Consider the following 24508-nt stretch of genomic DNA (forward strand, 5'->3'; position numbering starts at 1 on the left):
TTTGAATATATATTCTATGTATATTAGATGTTTTGATTTCCTACTGAAGCCAACAGTGACTGGGAGAGGACTTGAAATTTTGGGTTATCTGGTTGTCTAAAACCTGCTCTAATTACATAAACTTGTTATGAGGAAGGGCATGGAGAGAAAGTCATGAGGAGGCTGACATCTAGCCTTGGTTTATGATGAACACTTATCTTATCAACCTACTGTTAATAAACTCACTAAAACAATAAAGAGCAAGATTTAATTTTAACTTGGTTTACTGGCCTGCTTTAGCAATGGCTAAAGGTGATAGCTTGGAAAAATATTAATCAGAGTCAGCTATTTAAAGTCAGACCTATTTTTTGGCAGTTTCTACAGGAAAGTTCATCTACCAGCCATCAACCATGAAGATTCTTAGCTACCTCCTGGCTTACCGAAGGTTCCTGCTCATTGTTCTCACCCCACTGCTTTTACTTCCACTTCCACTTATCATCAAAACCAAAGTAAGTGACCTGCTTTGAGAGGTAATTATTTTGCACCTGTATGTCAAGCCTGAGATTCCCAGATCTTTTCAGAATCATTGAACCATAGAACAGTTTGGGTTGCAAGGGCCCTTGAATGACTTCATGATGTTTGCATTATCGATTTTCTTTCTTTTTTTTTCTTTCTTTTTTCTTTTTTTTTTCCTTTTTTTTTTTTTTGGTCAACTTAGAGTATTTGCATAGAAATGTAGAGAAGACAACAGCTTTTATGTAAGATTCTGTGCTGGTTGCATGAAGTTCTGAATTATATATTTGGTTTCTTGTTCAGGAAATATTTTTCTCATACAGCATGATCTAGACTGCCTTGAAAATCCTATCTTTACTATTACATTTTGGCCACTTTTAAACAGCTCTGTATGATTGACGATGGAGATTAATTGTCAGGAAGACAGCTGCAATTACCTTTTTATTTAATAATGGATTTTGTTAAGTTCATCATACATTGTGTTGCCTGATAGCAAATGACTGGAATCAAAGATCTGAGAAATTGCCCCTGGTTCCTAAATACAGCAAAGGTTATAGCAGGACACCTTAGTTTTATTTTGAAATAAATTCTTCTGCCATTCAATAATTCTTTTGACAACTCCAGGCTGATGAAACAGCTGTCTAAAAATTTTAGTAGTGATTCTATTTGGTACAGCTCTGATATCAGCAGAATGAAATGGAATTCTCCTGTGATTATCACACATGCATTATACGTATCATGTGTAACAATACATGAAAGTCCAGTTCAGAAGTCCTTGCATCACAGGTAGATAGTGGTGACAGGGCAACATGCTTCACACTGTCTCACATCACAGTTTCAATATTTCAGTTTCCTCTCTGAGAAGAAATTTTTGAGAAATTCTTAATGCAGTAGGACTTAAGTGAGATGAACATTTGCTGGGTGATAGATGAATTGACACTATCAAATTATTTCATACATAACACAAGCTTCCCCACAAAAAAATAAATGCTAACCATAACTGACTGACTTGGATTTAACATTGTTGTTTTCCAGTCAGAGGTTCCCAGGGCCATGTAATTAAGTTATTCCTTTCCCAATACAAACCATCTCTGCTGTTGAGTAGTTTCATGCCCTAACCAGTGGCATTGAAAGATTTAAACCATTTTCCTCAAGAGCATAAATATAAATCAAAACTACACAAAAAAGGTTTCTAGGATTCTAGAAGAAACTAGTTTCACTTAATCTCTTTTTATTTGGCTGTGACTGCATTTTATGGGCAGCACTGAAGTAAATTCTCCTGAAAAAACTCCTGCTTTGCATGAGTTTAAATAAAAGACACTCACTAAAATTACAAGTCTTAGAAACAACAACTATGTTTCTTGCCAGTCTTGCACAACACTTTTTATATTGGATGATATCCTTGCCTTATTGATGCTGACTACAAAGCTTCATTGATTACAGAAGAGACAAAATTTGACCTATTATCAACTGTGAGTACTCCTAGAGGTTTAAAGGTTGCTTGCAGCTGCAGAATGTTTGTGATTTATGTTAATTCATGGTCTGAGAATGCTCCAGAATGATGTTTATGATTAATTGTGCTTGAAAGAAAGGGCAGTTGTCTTTTTTTCTACCTTTCATAAGTGGTAGAATTTAAGTAATTTTACTATCTCTGGGAAAAACAACAACAACAACAACAACAACAACAACAAAAAACCCCCAAACCTGAAACAAAAAATATTTTACAGACTATGTTTCATATCTTAGCAAGGTTATCAATAGCAGACAATAAGTACCCTAAATTGAGGTCCCTTGACTCCTACGTGTTCCAGCTGGGGGGAATCTCTCTACTGACATAGCTGGACTTTTTGCAAATGTGATTTTTTTCCCGGATGATCCACGCATATTTTTGTTGGTGTCTTTTGTATTCTAGGAAGCAGAATGTGCATACACATTGTTTGTAGTTGCCATCTTTTGGCTCACAGAAGCTTTGCCACTGGCTGTTTCAGCTTTGCTCCCTGCCTTTATGTTCCCGTTATTTGGTATAATGGAATCCAAGGAGGTAACCCTTTTTTTCCTCTCTATCTTAGTATGGGTTTAAATGATAAAAACTCCAAAGACAGAACCACATAATGTTGAAAACTGATAGGCTAATCCATGGATTTGCTGAGTGCCAATCACAGTAGGTCTGCCTCAAGACTTCCTTACATGTTTTGTCCTCAGGACTTGCTCATATCTATTTATATTTTTTTTTCTCAATTGTGATGTAGTGCTTGGATGCCAGTCAGTTGGAAAATGTTAGGTAGATATAAAATATCCTTAATGTTACAGAAGCGAGATGGCACACTGTGTTGGGTTTGCGTGGTAAGGTTTTGGTGGCGGGGGGGCTACAGAGGTGGCTTCTGTGAGAAGCTGCTAGAAGCTCCCCCTGCGTCTGATAGAGCCAATGCCAGCCGGCTCTAAGACGGGCCCGCCACTGGCCAAGGCCAAGCCAATCAGTGCCTCTGTGATAACATATTTAAGAAGTAGAAAAACACTTAGAGAGAGAGAGCTTTTGCAGCCGGAGAGAGGAGTGAGAAGATGTAAGAAACTCTGCAGACACCAAGGTCAGTGCAGAAGGAGGGGCAGGAGGTGCTCCAGGCGCCGGAGCAGAGATCCCCCTGCAGCTGGTGGTGAAGACCATGGTGAAGCAGGCTGTCCCCCTGCAGCCCATGGAGGAAGGATGAGGGGGTGTAGAGATTCCACCTGCAGCCCGTGGAGGACCCCACGCCGGAGCAGGTGGAGGCACCTGAAGGAGGCTGTGGCCCATGGGAAGCCCACGCTGGAGCAAGTTCCAGGCCGGACCGGTGGACCCGTGCAGAGGGGAGCCCACGCCAGGGCAGGTTTGCTGGCAGGACTTGTGACCCCGTGGGGGACCCCACGCTGGAGCAGTTTGCTCCTGAAGGTCTGCACCCCGTGAGAGGGACTCCATGCTGGAGCAGGGGAACGATGAGAGGAGTCCTCCCCCTGAGGATGAAGAAGCGGCAGAAACACCGTGAGATGAACTGACCGTAACCCCCATTCCCCGTCCCCCTGTGCCGCTGAGCGGGGGGAAGGTTGAAGCCGGGAGTGAAGTTGAGCCCGGGAAGATGGGAGGGGTGGGGGGAGGTGTTTTAAGAGTTGATTTTATTTTCTCATTCCTCTACTCTGTTTTGCCTAGTAATAAATTAGATGAATTCCCTCTCTAATTTTGGTCTGTTTTGCTCATGACGATAATTAGTGAGTGATCTGTCCCTGTCCTTATCTCGACCCACAAGCATTTCGTTATACCTTTTCTCCCCTGTTTAGTGAATGAGGGGAGTGAGAGAGCGGCTCTGGTGGGCACCTGGCCTTTAGCCAGGGTCAACCCACCACACACACTAAAGACCTCATGTGCAAAATGTCGAGTATACAAGTTCATGTCAAAGAGAGGACACTACAGATGATCATGCTCTATGCTTAAAGTTGTTCTTTTCTCTGTCAGATAGATAGGTGACTAAATTAATAAAAGCAGCATTTCATTGGTGATTTAGTTCATATATGAGATGTGACTGATGATCTTAGGTTGTTCATATCATAAGTCTTATTTTTCATTTTGTTTTAACATTATGCACTTTAGTGCAGTTATGTTTGCATCATTTGATTAAATGAAATTAACAGTTTCAATGAAATCAACAGTCTAAACTTAAGCCAAAAATATTTCTCAATATTTATTTCAATATATGCCCTTACTGATTTTTTTTTTTCATTAAACTGATAATACCAAATACTGTTAGAAAGTTACCATTTAGTTAACAAAATAATTTTTGTTTTCATTTCAGGTAGCATCTGCTTATTTTAAAGACTTTCATCTGCTGCTGATTGGAGTAATTTGTTTGGCAACATCAATAGAAAAATGGAATTTCCATAAAAGAGTGGCTTTAAGAATGGTGATGCTGGTGGGTGTCAACCCTGCATGGTATGTGCTAAACACTATCTTGAAGGACAATAATACTTGTGGAACATTATGTATTACAGAAATAATTGCCTACTGCTTTTTCTGCAGTAGAAATCCAGCCTTTCTTTTCGACTGAAACAAAGTAGATATTTGAAATAATATGATTGATTTGTAGGTGACACTTTATTATTTTGCTGAGATCCTAACTGAAAGTTTCCTGCAGTGATTCTGTTCATAATAAGGATCCTTCTGAACAAAAAACTGATTAATTTGTGAATAATGTAGGGGTCCTGTTTCTTAATGGTGGTTAGTACATTACATGTCTGATGTCTACAACTGAAAACCTGTGCTATGCTTATTATTAATTTGTATTTCAATACTGTTTGCAAAATTCTGGACACTTCCCGAAAACACAAGAAGAATTCAAATACACAGTGAGGAAAAAAAGTCACAAAACTAAAGATGCAGTGGGGCAGGAAAAACACATCAAGCACAATGTCTTTATTTATGTTATTTTCTTTGTCTACCTATGAAGAAAATATCAAAGGAATAGGTACTTCCCCAGCTGGATGAGGTGATGAGGGAAATGAAATCACACACTCCCTACTTACTCACTATCAGCATATATCTTATGAAGTGAAAACTCTTTTCTTCGCTTGCTTTACAAGCTTGCAGAAAAGCTTTAGGCCCACAGATTCATTTGTCAGCACACCAGTAAGGCTGCAGATAAGATCTGTAGAGCAAGTCTGGCTTCCCAGAATACGTGATGCTTATGACTCCTTGTCAGGAAGCAGACAGTGACAGGAAGTAAAAAGTCAGAAAAATAGAAACTCCAGGTGTAAAAAATGAGATGCCTCTTAGGTCATCTAACTAATAACAACTCATGGAATGCTGGATTATTTCTATTTCTCAGTGATTTGTCTGTCCTAATTTCAAATATCACATGTATTTTGATTTTTCCTGCATCTGTTGATAGCTGGTAGCTATCTTTTTTTGACAGCTGATAACTTTCGTTTTTTGACCAAATGGTTCTTATATTCTTGTTCTACTGCATCCCATTATCTTTAGCTATATTCATGAGCTATGTGGGTTTGGTTATTTCAACTTCTCTTTTTTTTCGATCAATCCTAAATCCTCACCTTTTGGCTGAAATTTGGAAAGGGAGACCACAAGTGGATGGCATGCTGTGCTAAGATGAACACTGCTGGGGAATCCACAGCCAGCTGCTGAGGATACCTAGAGCAACTCCACAGACAGCTTTGTAACCCTGAGGAAGCATTATCTTATAACTATCTCAGCTCTATCACATTTCCTGATCATGACAAAAGGATGATAAGTTTATCATAAGATGATCTGTGAAGTAGGGGATCCTCCCACCTACCACCATCTACTGCTCGTTCGCTGTGCCCACTGCAGAGTGATGCATGCTGTTCTCTGTGCATAGCTCTCCTCTGTGCATAGCCCTCCTCCTCCTCCTCTTCCTGGAGTCCCCAGCCAGCCTGTGCACATTGGAGCCTTATATAGCCCAAAGTAGACATATCATTGTAGGAAGTTTCTGCATTAGAGGACATGTGTGATGCTTCAGTGGAAGTAGAATAGCAGGAATCTTCTGGATTCTAGATTCTACAGTCTTCTGGAGAAATTGGGTGGTATCAGAAATAGTGTGGCCAGCAGGACTAGGGAAATAATCGTCCCCCTGTACTCGGCACTGTTGAAGCCACACCTCAAGTACTGTGTTCAGTTTAGGGCCCCTTGCTACAAGAAAGACATTGAGGTGCTGGAGCATGTCCAAAGAAGACCAATGAAGGTGGTGAAGGGTCTAGAGCACAAGTCTTATGAGGAGCGGCTGAGGGAACTGGGGTTGCTTAGCCTGGAGAAAAGGAGGCTGAAGAGAGACTCTGTTGCTCTCTACAACTACCTGAAAGGAGGTTGTAGCCGGGTGGGTGTTGGTCTCTTCTCCCAAGTAACAAGTGATAGGACAAGAGGAAATGGTCTCAAGTTGTGCCAGGGAAGGTTTAGATTGGATATTAGAAAAAAATTTCTTTACCAAAAGGGTTGTGAATCATTGGAACAGGCTGCCCAGGGAAGTAGTTGAGTCACCATTCCTGGAGGTATTTAAAAGATGTGTAGATGTGGCACTTAGGGACATGGTTTAGTGGTGGACTAGGCAGTGCTAGGTTAATGGTTGAACTTGATGATCTTAAAGGTCTTTTCCAACCTAAATGATTCTATGATTCTATGAGTCCCTAAAGGCCTCCCATCATTCAAGCTATGCGGTCTGGTCTGCAGACTAGCAGGGAAAGGTGAATATATCTACGGAACTTACAAGGATTAGAATGAGTAATAAAATATTTATGGTGCATTATGTAGCAAAGAATGACTTTATAGTTGATGAAGTTATCATCCAAGGTTCCATTCAGAATTTTTTTTAACACCACCACAGAGAGAATAATGCAGAAAAACTGGTGCTGAACAGGTTAGGATCTATTTCATTATTTTTAAAATCAGTTTTAGAGTCACTAATTAGAGTACATCACAACATACTAAACGGTCCCTTGACCATCAGTATATCAAATGCTGGAAATTTATGATGAAGAGTTTTGAAACGCATTCATGAATGTCTTGATTTGCTTTGGTTTTAAATCCTCTTGCAAGTTGTACTAAAAATATATTTCTCTACAATGTGAACATTCACAGCTTATGGGTTGGGATTAAAGGGAGGGCAGGGACAGGTGACATTATAGTGGGTGTCTGCTACAGGCCACCCAATCAGGAAGAATGAGCAGATGAGGACCTCTATAGACAGATAGGAGCAGCCTCACATTCGCAAGCCGTGGTCCTCATGGGGGACTTCAACCACCTTGATATCTGTTGGAGGGACAACACAGCAAGGCATAAGCAATCCAGGAGGTTCCTCAAATGCGTTGATGGTGACTTCGTTCTCCACGATAGAAGAGCCAACAAAGAGAAGTGCCATGCTGGACCTTGTTCTCACCAACAAGGAGGGGCTGGTGGGAAATGTGAAGCTCAAGGGCAGCCTCGGCTGCACTGACCATGAAATGGTGGAGTTCAAGATCCTTAGGGCAGCAAGAAGGGCGCACAGCAAGCTCACTACCCTGAAACTCAGGAGAGCAGACTTTGGCGTCTTCAGGGATCTGCTTGGTAGAGTACCATGGGACAAAGCCCTGGAGGGAAGAGGGGCCCAAGAAAGCTGGTTAGTATTCAAGCTCCAAGCTCAGGAGTGATGCATACCAGCAAAGAGGAAGTTGAGAAGTTCTGGAAGTCCAGTGAAGTTCCCACTGGCTGGAAAAGGGAAATATAACCCTCATTTTTAAAAAGGAAAAAAAAAGAAGACTCGGGGAACTACAGGCTGGTCAGTCTCACCTCTGTGCCTGGCAAGAGCATGGAGCATATCCTCCTCAAAACCATGCTGAGGTACATGGAAAATAAGGAGGCGACTGGTGACAGCCAACACGGCTTCACTAAGGGCAAATTGTGCCTGACAAATCTGGTGGCCTTCTACAACAGGGTTACAGCATTGGTGGATAAGGGAAAAGCAACTGACGTCATCTACCTGGACTTGTGCAAAGCATTGGACACTGTCCTGCACAACATCCTTGTCTCTAAATTGGAGAGACATGGATTCGATGGATGGACGACTCGGTGGATAAGGAATTGGCTGGATGGTCAACTCAAAGAGTTGCGGTCAATGGCTCGATATCCAAGTGGAGACCAGTGTCGAGTGACGTTTCTCAGGGGTCGATATTGGGACTGGCACTGTTTAACATCTTTGTTGGCAACATGGACAGTGGGATCGAGTGCACCCTCAGCAAGTTTTCCAATGACACCAAGCTGTGTGATGCAGTTGACATGCTGGAGGGAAGGGATGCCATCCAGAGGGACCTTGACAGGCTTGAGACGTGGGCCCATGTGAACCTCATGAAGTTCCACAAGGCCAAGTGCAAGATCCTGCACATGGGTTGGGACAATGCCAAGCAAAAATACAGGCTGGGCAGAGAAATGATTGAGAGCAACCCTGAGGTGAAGGACTTGGGGGTGTTGGTCAATGAAAAGCTCAGCGTGAGCCGGCAGTGTGCGCTTGCAGCCCGGAAAGCCAACTGTGTCCTGGTCTGCATCAGAAGAAGTGTCACCAGCAGGTCAAGGGAGGTGATTCTCCCCCTCTACTCCACTCTCGTGAGACCCCACCTGGAGTACTGCATCCAGCTCTGGGATCCCCAACATAAGAAGGACATGGAGCTGTTGGAGCGAGTCCAGAGGAGGGCCACGAAGCTGATCAGAGGGCTGGAGCACCTCTCCTATGAAGACAGGCTGAGAGAGTTGAGGTTGTTCAGCCTGGAGAAGAGGAGGCTCCAGGGAGGCCTTACAGCAGCCTTCCAGTACCTAAAGGGGGCCTACAGGAAAGCTGGAGAGGGACTGTTTACAACAGCATGGAGTGATAGGACAAGGGGTAATGGCTTTAAACTGAAAGAGGGTAGATTTGGATTGGATATTAGGAAGAAATTCTTTCCTGTGAGGGTGCTGAGGCACTGGAACAGATTTCCCAGAGAAGCTGTGGATGCCCCCTCCCTGGCAGTGTTCAAGGCCAGGTTGGATGGGGCTTTGGGCAACCTGGTCTAGTGGACGGTGTCCCTGCCCATGGAAGGGGGGTTGGAACTAGATGATCTTTAAGGTCCCTTCCAACCCAAACCATTCTATGATTCTATGATATTCGATGTGCTTAGCCTGACCAGTATTTTCTGCATAAAAATTTCTCCTGAAAATACAATTCTTCCCAAACTTCCATCTGAGGACCTAATCGAAAACTGCATAAAATTAGTGGGTTTTATACTACTGATGACAATTTGTGTTGAATCAGGTCCACTACTTGCAGGTCTGCAGATCATTTAATCATTATGCAATTAAAAGTGCACAGAGAAAAGAAAAGGTGCCCCTATTGAGAAAAAAATCAAGTTTGAAATGTTGTTGCTATTAGCTGAAATGAAAGGCTATGAGAGGCACTTTGAATGGTATTTTAATGTCATAAAATATTGCTTACATTAATTTTGTATAAAATCTTGTCTTGGTGTGCTAAGTAATCCTTATAATTTTTGTGAAGCTTTTGATCAAGGCTAGGCAAAGAGCTTCACAAATTGCACGAATGACTTCTCATAAAATGCTGCACTACAGTCCCTCCACTCACAGTTGTTCTCTTGCTACGGTGACGCACGGCAGGTGTTTAATGACACTGCCAACACCTTGGGAACAGGAAGTCAAGAGGACTACTCTCATTTAAAACTCCAAGAGATGCACTAAAAATGACAGTGTGACCTGTATTCTAAGTTTACTGTCCAACTTGATCAGATATGACATGGAATATTTGATTTATTTAGTGTAAAACTAGAGTTACTCCAGTCACTGATGCAATTAAGTGCATTGCATCAGTGCAATCAGGAATCGCACGGATGAAATTCCTATTTGTAGTAAACTTAGCATAAGCTGTGCCAAAACCAGACTAAGACATTGTAGTGACCTTCACTTTCCCATTTAATATCAAATATGTTTATTGAAGCACAAATAATTCCTACACCTGTCTTGGGGCTCTGATTAAGAACTTAGTTAAGTACCACTTACTGAATTGTTAATATTTCTTCCGGGACTGGTATCTAGAGGACTTACAGCCTAAGTTGTACATCCAGGGGTTTGACCTAGTTTATATAATACAAGATTAATAACATTAGCAGTATAGCCATTTTAACTCATTTGAGCTTGTGAACTTTCTTCAAAGATGATACAAATACAGTATCATTCTGTAAATAAACACTATTGTTTCTATTTCAATTTATAATAGATTGAATCCTTTAACTCTAAACTGCGATAATTTCAGTGTCTTTGAACAAGATAATTTTAATTAATAAACTTCCTCAGAGGTCAATTACAAGCTTTAAATTTTCAGTGTTTCCTACATTCAGGCTTTCTGTTGAAAATTCTTTCCATTTGTATTAAATAGAGTGGTGATAGGAGGTGTTGCTGTAGCAGCCACAGACTCTTCTCTCCTGTTCCAGGCTTACGCTGGGTTTCATGGTTAGCTGTGCTTTCTTGTCAATGTGGCTCAGCAACACCTCTGCTGCTGCCATGGTGATGCCAATTGTAGAGGCTGTAGCTCAGCAGATCATCAGAGCTGAAGGAGAAGCTGATGCGCTGGAGATGTCTTGCTCTAATGGCTCCATCAACCCGGCACTGGAGCTGGACGGTAGGCACGCAGTGCAGTTTCTGTCTTTGCCCACCCTCATTCTGCAGCAGAGTAAACACCACATAAAATAAAGATGAATGGCTAGGGAAGTACTAGCATCATTACATGCTTCATTGTGAGACTTCTCTTGGATTACTGTGTGTGAGGTCTCGCGTGTCCACAAAGACTGATTAGAAGTGAACAGGTGCAGAATACAGCAGTTATATGACAGGAGGGCAGAAGAGAAGAGAAGAGGCTGGCTTGTTGAGCCTAGTAAAACGTCTGAAAAGAAATATGACTACAGGCTATAATTTCACTGGGGGTTAAACATTAGCAAGAGAAAAGAGCTCTTTAAGCTCTAGGGTGATGTTGGGAGAACAAAGGAATCTAAACTGGTTCCATACACAGTTGGATTATAAATTAGAAAGATTCAGACTCTGGGGAATAGGAGTCATGAAGGAGTAGGGTACAACTCAGCTGGTTTTAAGATTGGCACTTGTAAATGTATTCATGGGATGATGGGATCACATGGAATGGGACATGCTGATGGAGACTTTCCAGCTTTGCTCCATTAAATACTTCTCTGTCTTTGCATCCATGTCTTACAGAAAATACAGGAGAATGTGAAAGCAGTGACTGGAAAGAAAAAGAAAAACAAGTTAATGGGTAATAGTTATTCATTTACTAAATTCTGTTCTAAGTATTCATCAAAATAGAATATCTGTTTATTACAATACATACCGTTGTTTTTCCAGATATGACAATGACGTGGGTAGTACTATGTGCACAATCGAAAAGGAAAATGAAAAAGAAAAGGAACAGGTACTTAAGGTGTCTTTTTATTATGCAGCAAATATGTGTAACTTAGTTTTCACCTGAATCTCACTTCTCTGTAATGCCTAACATGGCACAGCTAGCGCTAGCTTTTGCACAAGTTAAAGCAATCTTACCAGAGTACAAACTCTATATATCAGGTGTGTATATATATCAGTATATATAAAGGAAGTTCTTGTGTAAAGACTGGGACAGCTCAAGAAAAGGACTTCAGGATTTGACTCTCCTTCCTTTTCCTTCGCATGAACAATTGTACCATGGTAACAGCAAACCAAACCACCCTGCATGCAGCTATATTGCCAGCAAATTGTCTGACTCTTCTGGGACATCCTTGATTCCTATTTTTGTGCTTGATGATGAGCCCTTCTTATATTTTAATTGGTATATATTCTTTCTAAGCAGAACCTACCACCTGCTGAAACAGAGACAAAAAGCAGAGAGGACAAATACAGTGGGGTTTTCAAAGTGATGTGCTTATGTGTTGCTTATTCTGCCACCATTGGAGGGCTGACTACAATCACAGGAACATCAACTAATCTGATTTTTGCTGAGCACTTCAATACGTAAGAGACTATATTAAATTATTTGTATTCTTCTTAATCCAGAATTTTAACTGTTCTTTCTTGAGCTCTTACATGGCTCCCCTAAAATGCTTTAGAAACCTTACCCTTTGATCTGATGTTGTTTGATTCTATTACTTTATTTTTGTTATTTTTTATTAAAGAGATAAAATGAAATTGCATGGATGTATTTGCCTTACAGTGGGAAAGGCTGTAAGTGATCATCCAACACATGCAACAAGATGACCATTCTTTGGTTAAGTAGTACTTTACTCTTTGAATAGCTGCATGGAAAAAGATCGTATAGAATCACAGAATCGTGTAGGTTGGAAAAGACCTTTAAGATCATCAAGTCCAACCATTAACCTAGCGCTGCCAAGCCCACCACTAAACCATGTCCCTAAGCACCACATCTACACATGTTTTAAATACCTCTGGGATGGTGACTCAACCACTTCCCTGGGCAGCCTGTTCCAGTGTTTGACAACCCTTCCGGTGAAGAAATTTTTCCTAACATCCAGTTTAACCCTCCCTCGGCGCAGCTTGAAGCCTATCTGAGGAGGAAGACACTACTTAGCATGAATATGACAGACACTGTCTGGCCTTAAAGGACTGTTATTCATTTCTAAGTACAGCAGGAGCTAAGTTCAGGTCTGCTTAGCAAAGACCATCAGGAGGCTTTCAGGACACTCTGCTTAGCGCATTGTTGAAATGAGGAATTTAGGTCCTTTAATTGAAGAAAAAGCAAATAATTTCAAACCAATTGGAAACTTCGCATTCAGTGGAATGGTCATGAAAAACATTCTTTAATGTTCCTTTTCTAAGTAGAACTACTTTAAAAAGAAAATTGGCCAATTTCATTCCAAAGCTTTTGAAAAACCAATAGTTCTTGCTGAATTTTTTTTCTTCAGCAAACTACTCATTGCCAGAAATATTCCAACTCTCATTTGAAAATGAAACAAAATAAAATACAATCTTTTTAATGCCCTCTGCCCACTATTCTGCATTGCATATGGCAAAATGGTGAAAGACAAGTTAGTGGTAGATTTCCTTCCAAACTCTGTTCCATGAATGGATAAAATTTGGCTTCGGCATGCTGCTAAAGAGAACTGAAGTGGTACAGTCTGTAAGTCAGCCTGTGCTAAGAGCATAGCAACAGTGGAAACAGTATGGAAATTATGAGTGCCTGTTATTGGGGCCAAAGAACTACACAGGGCAGACTGTGGCATTATAAATCCTTCAGACTTTAACTTTTAGACATATAAGCATTTCTGGTTCAAGCAGGCTTCACACTCAGGAGCCTAGAAGAATCCAAGATTGATTACTAGGCTTAACAACTGTTCTTGATCATTTCCCTGAAGTTGTAGGAAACTTGAAGAAAACTGGCTTGCAGCTGGTTTTTCAGTTTGCCTTAGCTGTTAACAATCTCTTCAAGAATGCATAAGCAGATTGTTGTTCTCTCCCTGGGTCTTCACCCTCTGCTAGGAGCATGGGCTGTACATGGAGTACTGCATGTGTAATCCAGTTTTATACCCCACCAGGCTTTTGTTTAATCTTTACACAACCACTGAGCCTAATCCTTAACTTAAGCTGAATCTACCACCTAACTGTGCAAATATTTTTATCTTTAACTGTCTTGCTCCCCTTCTCCTTAGAGGCCTCGTTTATATTTATGCCCTGTCTCAAGTGGGAATTGACCTGTTAGCATGACTTGGACACATTTGCAGTCTACCTTCGTGTATCCTAAGCTTCTGAAGTAGAATAAATCATCGAAACAGCTGTACATACAGCATATTCTTGGTTTTCCCACTTAGTGACAAAACACTTAAAATGGCACTGCAAAATTCAATGTTCCTCATATCTTTCCAATTTCAGTATTAAATAAGTTGGAAGTAGTGTTTACTTGCTTTCTGCTTCCCTCCTTTTCACTTGTCACATGAAGAGGAAACCAGTATATCTGTGTTAGCATTGGAGCCTGCGTGTTGCTGGGAATCCTCAGCCTGCTGTTGATTTAGGACATGCAATTATGCTGTGTTCCACAGGGCAGACGCAAACAGTAGAAACGTTGATGCAATGCTAAGCGTCCCTGCCAGTGAGACCAACTTCTGTAAGGGCTCCTTTTCAAGATAGATTTATTACTGATCCTCTCAGGGTCACTCCATTCTTTAATTGTATGCAAAGAGACACTACAATATAACATCTATATATCCAACTGAAAAGGGGGAAAAAAAAAAAGGGAAGGAAAAAAAAGAAAAAAGTATTGGTTACCACACCAAGAGGTTGTATAACCAGCTAGTAGGCTAAGCATTAGTCTGCTCACCACTGCCCATAAGAAACCCAGAAGCCTTTACCGGCCAGGGAGGCATCAGTGAGGATGAGATGGTCCTCACTGCTCCCTGGATCAGATCCTCAGTGATGCTGGGTCCCTTTCTTCTGACTCCATAAGTTTTTCCATTGGTATTTTATCTGTTTCTCTTGAAATGTTTATTTTTCCCTCTTGAATCCTTCAGGCTGTTCCAGATCCCCATGTCAGTTATCTCACATCCGCAGTTTTACCTATCTAATCTTACATAGCTCTGCTGTAGAGACTTTCTCACAGATCTTCCCCGCACGAAGCAGTTTCCTCCGCAGTGCAAGCCAAGGTTCGGAGCCGGGCCGTGGATCCTAGGAGCACAGGCAGCTGCACCCCAGGGTGAGGGGAAGGCTGTGGAGAGGTTAGAGAGGGAAAGGGCTACCAGGCAACACTGTGTCAGGGAGAAAACTGAGTCCTCCTGTGCTGGGGGAAGAGTAAATCCTACGATAAAACCTCTGGCTCTCCAGTCGGGCTCACTGACAGGTTACTCAATTTTCTGAATCCTACTCTGGTTACTGACTTTGACCTTCCAACACGAAGAATCAAACTTTGCCAGCATTACATTATTTTCAACTTAAGCAATTTTATAAAAGCCATAAAAGGAATAATCTTATCTGGATTTGTTCTATGAACCAAATTTGTTGACATTTGTAGTGTTCGCCTGGAAAGAGTTTATTGTTATTGGCACAGAATCACTGTAAAATGAGGATTATTAAAATCAATCATACTTTTTCATTTTCCAGAGGAAGTAGATCTAGAAATTAAATAGTTCAGTGTGTCCTGTCCATCCTTGCCTCAGGCAAGACCCATAGTAGATAATCCAACAATAGCAGATAATCCAACCAGCACTATATAATCATTTTTTAAATCATTTAATTTGATCATCCAGTCTACCTGAGGAATATTTGCTCTGGAGATGAATAATACCTACCTTTAATATTAAGATTACTAGAAATACATATATATTCATCCCTGCACAAACTTACTGTGAAATCTGACCACAATAAATTAACATTTTTGTAACAGAATTGACTCTTTAGTACAATGTTTTCAAGAGCTTGTTTTGTTGCTCAGTAAGGAATTATCACACATAATTCAGGAAAGATTATAAACACTTCAGCAAATGATGAAATGCTAAGTCATGGCTATGCTGATGTCAGTTTTTTCCTATCTTGGAATTCGTACATTCAAAAATTGATGTGACTAATCATGTAATAAAAGCTAAATAGCCACATAATAAATTACATATAATAGCACAATGCCTTTTATTGTTCCAGTTTCACTGTCTCACCACTATGTACAGTTACAATTTAGAGCATCACCTCATGAAGTGGGTAGGGCTTTTGGTTCAGTCCCTGCTGGCACTTTAATTGCAATATATGTAAGCATCATAATAAATATATAGCAGTCCTAAAATCTGCACAGTACTTGAGAAAGCATTCATTATAAGCATTTATTGCCTCAAAGACCTATGTAACCATCAGAATTCCTTTTCTTCTAGCAAGGCCCAAAATCCAAAAGATTGGCTAATAATTGGAAATAGTCACTACAGCCTCTGTCTGGACATTGAGAGTTCCCTTCCATCTGATTTTTGCAACAAGGAGGAAGGCTGTTCAAGAAGACTAGAATTTTCTTACTTTTAGCATTAAATGCTCTCTCAGTAGAGCTGGAAATTGGAAAACAGGATTCACTTACCCAGCCTTTTTGCCTATCTGGCATCTATCTCATTCAATGGTAAATTAATTTCTGTCAGAAAACCAAAGCCCATTTCTCCTTTTCTTAAATGCACATGGCAGGGAGAGCTCTGGTTGAATGGCCCACATCTATAAACAGTAGATTAAGACAGCCTCAGAGACACAAGGTGACTGGAGAGACAATCCACCTAACAAATGGACATTCCTGCCTTTCCTGAGAGTTAGTAATAATTTTGGCTTTAATCAGTTTTGAATCCTGTATGGAAACCTTAAACAATGCAAGTCTCAATGTTTTCTCTATTATTGTCTTCTAAGTTCACTGGAGCTTGTTCATTTGAGTATATTTTCTTGTGCTAAAGTGTCCTCTCAAAGAACTGTTTTTCTTCAAGTTCTATTTCTTTGTAGTCCTAATGGTCCTTAACACTGTGAGTGGCCTTTCCTTCCCTCCTGAACTTGGGTTAGACACATGTAGATCGGTGTCACATCCCCAGATCTGTTGCTGACCCAGTGTTCAAATAACTGGCACAGCTAGTTCCCGTAGTGGTCATGATGATCAGGAACCAGATGGGTAGTGGTCATTCATGATGATCAGGAACAGGATGGGAGGGTGAGGGAAGAGGACACCAGCGGCCACCTCAAGCTGAAGTCAGCTGCCAGCCAGAGGCATTCTCTTGCACTTCTCACAAGTCTGGCACTGCTCACAAGTCTTCATTCCTTTGCGAAGCTCAAACTGAACAGTTTTTTTACTTTCATCCAGACGTTACCCAGCTTGCCAGTGCATCAATTTTGGATCCTGGTTTATCCTTTCCATACCCATCACAGTTGTTATTCTGCTGCTCTCCTGGGTCTGGCTCCAGTGGCTTTTCCTTGGGTTTGAGTAAGTAAATGTTGTAATCAATAAAACTAGATTGATGATATAAGAGATACTTTGTTAAAGAGTAAATATTGCATCGAAGTTTAACAGGCTCAACAGGAAGATAATGCAGTGCAGCAAGAGTGATTATGCGTCCTTGATTAGTATGGTTGAGCCTCTGGATGGGACAAGAATTTTCTAAAACAAGGATCCTTGACTACTCAGCCCAGTGTGAAAAGTCCATATCACAAATGATGATACCCATTCCTTTAGAATATACACAGATCATTGTTAAACAGCACATGTGTGCAAGACAGAAGAATACTGAAATTTTATACATTTTAGTCTAAGACTGGAATATTTGTAGTCAGGATGTTGCCCTTCACTGGAGTCAGGGATTGGCTTGAATACTTGAGCAATATCTGTGTTATAAACTGGATGACTATATTTGTAAATATGAAGTAAAAAACTTCCATTTTTCCTAAATTTATATGTGGTGCTATGGTGGTTTGGGTTTTTTCCCTCAGAGCTTGTGCTTTTAAGGTTTTGGAGAGGAAAATACTTCTTTCAGGCTGATTCTTCAGAGCCTTGTTCTCCATGAGTTCACTAACACATGCAGAGATAACAATGGGGACACCTGTCTTCCACAATTACATGGCTACTTTTGGTGCAAGAGATGAAGAGTGAGACTGTCTACTCTTAAACAGACTTAATCCCATGCTTACCACTCTATATGTGAATATTTATTGTTTCAGTTTTCTTGATTGTTTCAATAGCGTTCCTTTTAACATTGTGTAAGGGTCTTATCCAGGAATGAAAACCTAGCTCATAGCAAATAGTCTGCCGATCAGTATGCAGGCTACTCATTCAATACAAACTTTTTCATTACAAAACAAAGTAAAGCAAAGTCATAGATGACTTTCATTAAATAGGCAGGTTATTTATTTGATTGTTTCAATTAGTTCCCATGATTAAAGTTTCATCCTTTCTGTGGCCAAATGACCTAGTCAATAACAGGACACATTTTGTTGCTGCCTCTGTCAATCTCCCGCTGGGCTTTGTTGTCAATTAATTCCAATATGCTCAGTTTGGTGTGCAATAATTAAATGGGAGATACAGCACTGTAAAGTGAAAATTTTGTTTTTGTAAAGTGCTATTGGTAACTGGAAATATTGGAATTTTTTTTTTCTGTATACACTGTTAATTCATCATTCAATATTGCTGATTTACATTTCAGTTTTAAAAACATGTTCAAGTGTGGCAAGAAGAAAACAGCTAGAGAAGAGGCCTCAGCACAGGTGATTCAGAAGGAGTACAAGAAGCTTGGACCAATGAGGTATGTCAAACTATAAATCTGCCAACAAGAGTGAGTAAATCCAAGTGTGAATTCAGGAAAATGTATAACCCGTTCTGTTTCTGCTATAGCTACCCAGAAATTGCTACATTTGTTCTATTCATTCTAATGACCCTGCTGTGGTTCACCAGAGAGCCTGGCTTCATCCCAGGATGGTCTTCACTTTTCCCAAAGTAAGTAATCTTTTTGGTACACCAACAAGAACTGTACTGTGTCTTAACTACATACCTTCTTTTTCTTTTTTTTTTTTAAATAAATTCTTTCAATATTTCAGAAATATTCTGGCCTGAAGTTGTTGAAAACCTTTGTAGTGTATACAGAATAGGGAAACTCCAGCAATTTCATAGATGTATGTGTGCAAATGTGCTAAATCCATTACCCAGGATAAAGTGCCTCCTAAGAGGGTTTATGCCTAGTTTCTAGACTTGATCCAGTGAGGGAGAATGCATAATGATTGATGTATCCTATTTTCTCATCAAATCTGTAATTTCAAGAATAAATCTTTGGTTAGAATTTTTTGATCTACTGCCCTTAGTGACAGCCACACTTGTATGCATACAGGTCAACATCCCCTACTTTGACAGCTCTAATTAATGATATAAATTACTATCTGTTCATACATCATTCTCTCAATGTCACAGTTCAACTAACCACCAAAAAGCCAGGAACAATTCAGGAACTATTACATTTTTTTTCCTTCTGCTGCAGCTTGGTTATGCAGCCCCTTCCCCAGGATCACTTAGACTTTTTCCTCTAAGAAATCGGTCACTCTTGCAAGAATTTATAATACTGTGCTATCTCCTGTTCTCTTGCTGTAATTACTGTAATTTCAGTTCTGTTCTTCTGTGATAAAGGTCTGAGTTTTGCTCTGGGGTATTGGGAAGTAGTTGCAGGATTGGGAGGAGCAGGACTTTGTGCTGTTTAGGTCCTTCTTGATTTAACATTTATTACGGGATTGGTCAAAGGCCAGTGCTGGACTTGGATGGTAATTTTCCATTTTGTTTTCCTGTGTGTCCGTCATAAATGACATGTAAACAAGCTCCATCGTGCCTCCTCTCTTTAAATATATTCCCACCAGTCATACCCTTGCACAGCCTCTCCAGCGCTCTGCCAGAAAGTCTGGTGGGCGTGGTACAAGGAATAATTGTAGCCCTTTGAAGATTTAAAGTGCAAAGCAAAATTATTTTGTGTAAAAATATCATTAAAAAGTGTAGTAAAATCTAAGATTGTTTTAAAATTATTTATTTTTAATTATAAAAAAATGCAAAAGAACACTTTTTCCCTTATAATAACAGCAGAGGTGATCATCATTTCATATGAAACACCGCATTCTTGAAGGGGTTTTGGAGTGTTGACCTAATCAAGCAATCAGCTAGCTAAGCAATCAGACTGGCTTTACTTCTCTTTCTGTTTCACATTAACATTCAGTGCTCATCGAGCACCGTTTAAGGAGGTACATCTGAAACAGAAAAACAGACATTGTAAACAACCTTTCAAATATGGGTCTTATGGCTCAAATGAATTATTTCAGTCCAGAGATCCACATTTTCCTATTTGAAGTTGTCTGGTTACCATTGTCTGAGGATTTTGTTCACTGGCAGGGAAAAGCAGAATATTCTCATAGTAAGTGTGGTTACAGGTTCTGCACAGGGATGTTACTTTGTGGATGCCCTCCAATGTTTTCCTTGGAAGGGAATGCAAGCACGTGTCATGTCACATTAGGCTGAATCATGTTATAATTTGGGTGAGGTAATCTGAAGAGAAACAAAGCCTGTGCTACTCCCTAACAAACCTTTAGGAGGAAAGAAAGCATTTCTTACTATTCAGACCTTACCTATTTCTAGATAGCTTTCATTTATCAATCAATTGCATTAACAGGCATAAAAGCAGGCAATTAGGTTTTTACTTTTCTGAGCAAAGAAAACTTCTCAGCCAAGATACATGAGCGGGGCAAGGAACCAGCACAGGTACAGCCGGGAGTAGTAATAAGGCATCTACTTTAAAGAAAACAAAGCAGCAGGAAAAGTAACTCCAAACCCAGGAACTGTGGTTCTATCAATGGTTACGTTGCACTCATCACCGTGATGTCCTAGAGGCTTCTAGCAGTGCGTGAACTGCATCTTACAGCTCTCACGCACTTGTTCCCTAATGCCTCCGCATACAAAATTGTTCAGTGTTTTGGATTTAAGTATATCGACAGGCATGTGCACAACTGCCTGAAGTTTGTGTTACAGGAAAGAAATGTAAGGAAATATTCTCTGCTCTTAGAAATCTGATTTCTTATCAGAGATCTGATGGAACTTTCCACAGTATCTTATCCCGCAGCCTCAAGCCAGCCTTGGGGAACTTCTGTCACCCACACAGATGAGCTTTGTCCTTACAAAAAGCCCCAATGTCAGAGCTACGAGTAACCTTGAGACCCCCCTGAACCAATGAGAGGGTCCTATGAGGTGGGAATCACACCATTCCCAGGGTCTGAAGCCAGACAGGACCGTCAGTTTATTTATTCTAACATGCTGAAGATCAGAAGAGCTACATTGCTCTCTGTGTTAAGCCCAGTACAGATTTATTTTACTAGAGCGTGAATTCCCAGAAAGCAACCAGGCTTGATTTCAGGGTGGCAAAGCACAGGTTCCTCAGATTTTGGAATTTACGATTCTCCTTGATAGTCTGTCTTTGTAGATAATCATCTCTGTTGTGAAACTAAACAAGATAAACTCACACCTTGTTTTCTGTCTGAATATAGCTTTCAGCCATCTGTTTTCGTCTTTCACTGCTGGATTAAAACCTTTTCTGTGATAGGTGCTTTAAGGATATACGTATCTGGTTTAATTATATCACATTATAAGCTTTGTTTTGACAAACTAAATGGAATGCTCGAAGTTTTGCTTCAAGAAAAAAATTCCCATCAGTCTCAACACTCATGTTTATGTTCTCAGCCCCTTGTGTGCATCCTCACAAGTTACTGAATACCACTTTAAAATACATTGGGGTTTTTTTGAAATCCCAGCAGAAATATTGGTATTTAATGATACCTCCCCACTTTTTGAGGGCTACTTTTTGAAATGTCAGCCAATTTTTAATCCATATTTGTGCTATATAGGTATTGAGTAGAGCTCATTTTTAACCAGCGTTATCAGATGTCTTTCAAATATACGCTACCAGTTATTTTTTTCTTAAGAAAATTTTGCAAATCTGTTAAAGACTAATCCTTTACTGTCTTGCCCTGAGTCCCTGTTACCTCCCTCTGGAGGCAGACAGCAGGATGTTTTAATAAATGTTGTATAACCCTACAGAGAGCAGCGCAGGGTAAAAACGCCTGTTTCTTCCCCATCTGCTGACAGCACAGGATCACACATCATTGCTGCTGCAGCAGCTTCCTTCCATGTCCTGGCCTGATTCCAGGCTGTAGGGTATTAGGTTCAATTAGAGGAGTTTCAAGTTGGCCTTTGGCCAGGACTTTATGAACCTCATAAGAAACAGAAAGTTCAACACTGGGCTGCAGCTGATTACAGCTGATGTATGCAAGGGGGGCTTCCCTCACACATCCTCAGATTATTGCCTGAGTGTATTCTTTCTTTTTTCTGCATGATTTATTCCTTTCTTTATTGCCAATACAAGGACACTATGTAGTCTTGCCCACAGCCCTGTTCTCTACAATGATCTCAGTTGGAGTCATTGTGAGATTTCCTTAATCAATGACTTTTTTGCTTCCTTATAGGACAATCAGATTTGCAGTGTTACAAGCAGGTAGATGCTGTATATGCAATTGTATTGCAACTTGGATAAATGGGCTTTGAAAAATGTTTGTCTCAAAATTTGATAATTATTGTAACGCTTCTGTTTGGAATGGTGCCATCTGTGTCTTCATAATAGTATGACTAACTGTAAGATGTTACGTGTCCCCCAAGCAGGTTTTCTGAGATTAGTGTTTTGCATCAGGAATACTAAGTTTTTGTGAGCAAAAAATTGCACCTCCCTAGTTCAAAAAAGGCAAGTGCAAAGTCCTGCACCTAGGGAGGAACAACCCCAGGCACCTGTACACGCTTGGGGCTACCCAGTTGGAATGCAGCTTGGTGGAAAAGGACCTGATGAACACCAAGTTGAACATGAGCCGCCTTACTGCAAAGAAGCCAAATGGTACCCTGGGCTGTGTTAGGAGTGTTGCCAGCAGATCGAAGGAGGTGATCCTTCCCCTCTGCTCATCACTGGTGAGGCCACACCTGGAGTCTGCATCCAGTTCTGGGCTCTCCAGTACAAGACATGGATATACTGGAGAGAGTCCAACAAAGGGCCACAAAGATGATTAGGGGACTGGAGCATCTCTCTCCTGTGAGGAGGGGATGAGAGAGCTGGGACTGTTTATCCCAGAGAAGGGAAGGCTGCAGGGTCATTTTGTCAATGTTTAAAAATACCTGGGAGGGTGCAAAGAAGACAGAGCCAGGCTTTTCTCAGTGGTGCCCAGTGAGAGTATAGGAGGCAATGGGCACAAAGTGAAACACAAGGGGTTCTTCCTGAACATCAGGAAACACTTTTTACCTGTGAGGGTGACCAAGCACTGGCACAGGTTGTCCAGAGGTTGTGGTGTCTCTATCCTTGAAGATATACAAAAGCTACCTGGACATGGTCCTGGGCAACTGGCTCTGGGTGACCCTGCTTCAGCAGGGGGAGTTGGACCAGGTGACCTGCAGATGTCTCTGCCAACCTCAACCGTTCTATGAAGCAGCAGCTGCCTAGAAGAAAGTGGCAGCGTGAATGGCTTCTTATTCTAAATCTCATCTTCCTTCAAAACTCCTAGCAAGTCTTAAGAGAGTGCAGGATAGGATCCTAGAGGAAGAGCTTTTCTGCTCTTTAGACCCAGTGCATCTGGTCCTAGGCTAAAGGTGATATATAGGCAGAACCCTCTGCCTTAAGAAACCATAACAAAATAATAACTTGTTTTTTAAAGGTGTTTTCTGTGCTAGCGGACAATAGTAAGCAGGAGACAGAATATATTAGAGAACCACTTCGACTTCTGTGACAGCTTCATTTTGTGACAGTGTTAGCTAAAACTGTGCTGGTTGTGGTGACAGTGTGCTATGCATATTAAGTTTTTTTGAATCTCACCTAACACTGTTGTTAAAGCAAAGGGATCTACCAGATTATTCATTTGTAACATATAACTGGGAGATAATTTTTCCCTTTCAATGAAAAGCCCTGGCTTAGTATAAAAACTTAAGCTGCTGGGAAGATCTGCTGGGAAGTTATGCTTTGGCCTACTGTAGCTGCACATGCAGAAAAACAAATGGTATGAAGCTGAGAGGACAAATATATTGGTATATTGGTTCAGGAAAACTTACAGAAGAACTTACAGAATATAGAAAAAAATAATAAAGCTTAAGAAAATGTTGCTTTTAACTTTCTTCAGCAAAATTCTTACTCATTTGAATGGCCATCTTGACTGAAATAAGACAGACTGGGATATGTCACCATCTAACAGTATGTAACAGAATCAGCTGGCTGTGTTAAAATGGCCTTAGAGCTCAGCTTTGCACTTTATCTGATCTTGGGGCTACTCTGCACAAGTGCGAAGGATATTAGATCAGTTTAGGAAGCACTAGTGTGAGCAGTTCTCAGGCACTGGAAATGACCAAAATAAACATAGCCTTCGTGTCTATGACCCTAGTAGTAACAGCCATAGGAGGATGATAAAGCTCTGCTGCCTTCTCTTAGCTATAAAAGCATCATCCTTTGTGGGTATGCACAGTGTTCTTAAGGCCTGTTGGACCGAATCTATTACGGAGCATATTAAAGTTATTAAATTTATCACTGAACTGTGAAAATTAGTTGTTTAAACATCAGCTAGTCCGAAACATTCCCCTCCTCCAGATGATTTCTGTGTGACAAAATAACACATCTTACTCAAGATGCTTATTTATGAATTTAGAGGGCTTGCATCTAATATTTCTGCAGATGTGGTGAACTGACCTTGGTTGGCTGCCAGATGCCCACCCAGCTGCTCTCTCACTCCCCCTCCCTAACAGGACAGGGGAGTGAGGCAAGGTCAAAATCTTGTGGGTCAAGATAAATCATAGAATCACAGAATGGTTTGGGTTGGAAGGGACCTTAAAGATCATCTAGTTCCAACCCCCCTGCCATGGGCAGGGACACCGTCCACTAGACCACGTTGCCCAAAGCCCCATCCAACCTGGCCTTGAACACTTCC

General features: G+C 40.8%; 1 protein-coding gene across 3 annotated transcripts in view; it reads left to right on the forward strand.

Annotated features, from left to right (window-relative positions):
- The first annotated feature begins 362 nt into the window (after positions 1-362).
- The window catches only part of SLC13A1 (solute carrier family 13 member 1), a 32277-nt gene continuing 8131 nt past the window's right edge, over positions 363-24508 (forward strand). Inside the window, exons 1-10 of one of the 3 annotated variants that reach the window (XM_054813190.1) lie at positions 363-488; positions 2405-2533; positions 4311-4447; positions 10489-10676; positions 11264-11321; positions 11411-11477; positions 11892-12052; positions 16854-16973; positions 18187-18285; positions 18375-18476. In XM_054813190.1, the coding sequence (XP_054669165.1) occupies positions 390-488; positions 2405-2533; positions 4311-4447; positions 10489-10676; positions 11264-11321; positions 11411-11477; positions 11892-12052; positions 16854-16973; positions 18187-18285; positions 18375-18476 (1160 nt within the window). In that variant the 5' untranslated portion in view covers positions 363-389. Of the gene's footprint in view, positions 489-2404; positions 2534-4310; positions 4448-10488; positions 10677-11263; positions 11322-11410; positions 11478-11888; positions 12053-16853; positions 16974-18186; positions 18286-18374; positions 18477-24508 lie in introns of all 3 variants that reach the window. The other 2 variants (XM_054813188.1, XM_054813189.1) reach the window with 2 other exon arrangements.

Source organism: Grus americana, chromosome 1 (genome assembly GCF_028858705.1).
Source record: "Grus americana isolate bGruAme1 chromosome 1, bGruAme1.mat, whole genome shotgun sequence".
Lineage (NCBI taxonomy): Eukaryota > Metazoa > Chordata > Aves > Gruiformes > Gruidae > Grus > Grus americana.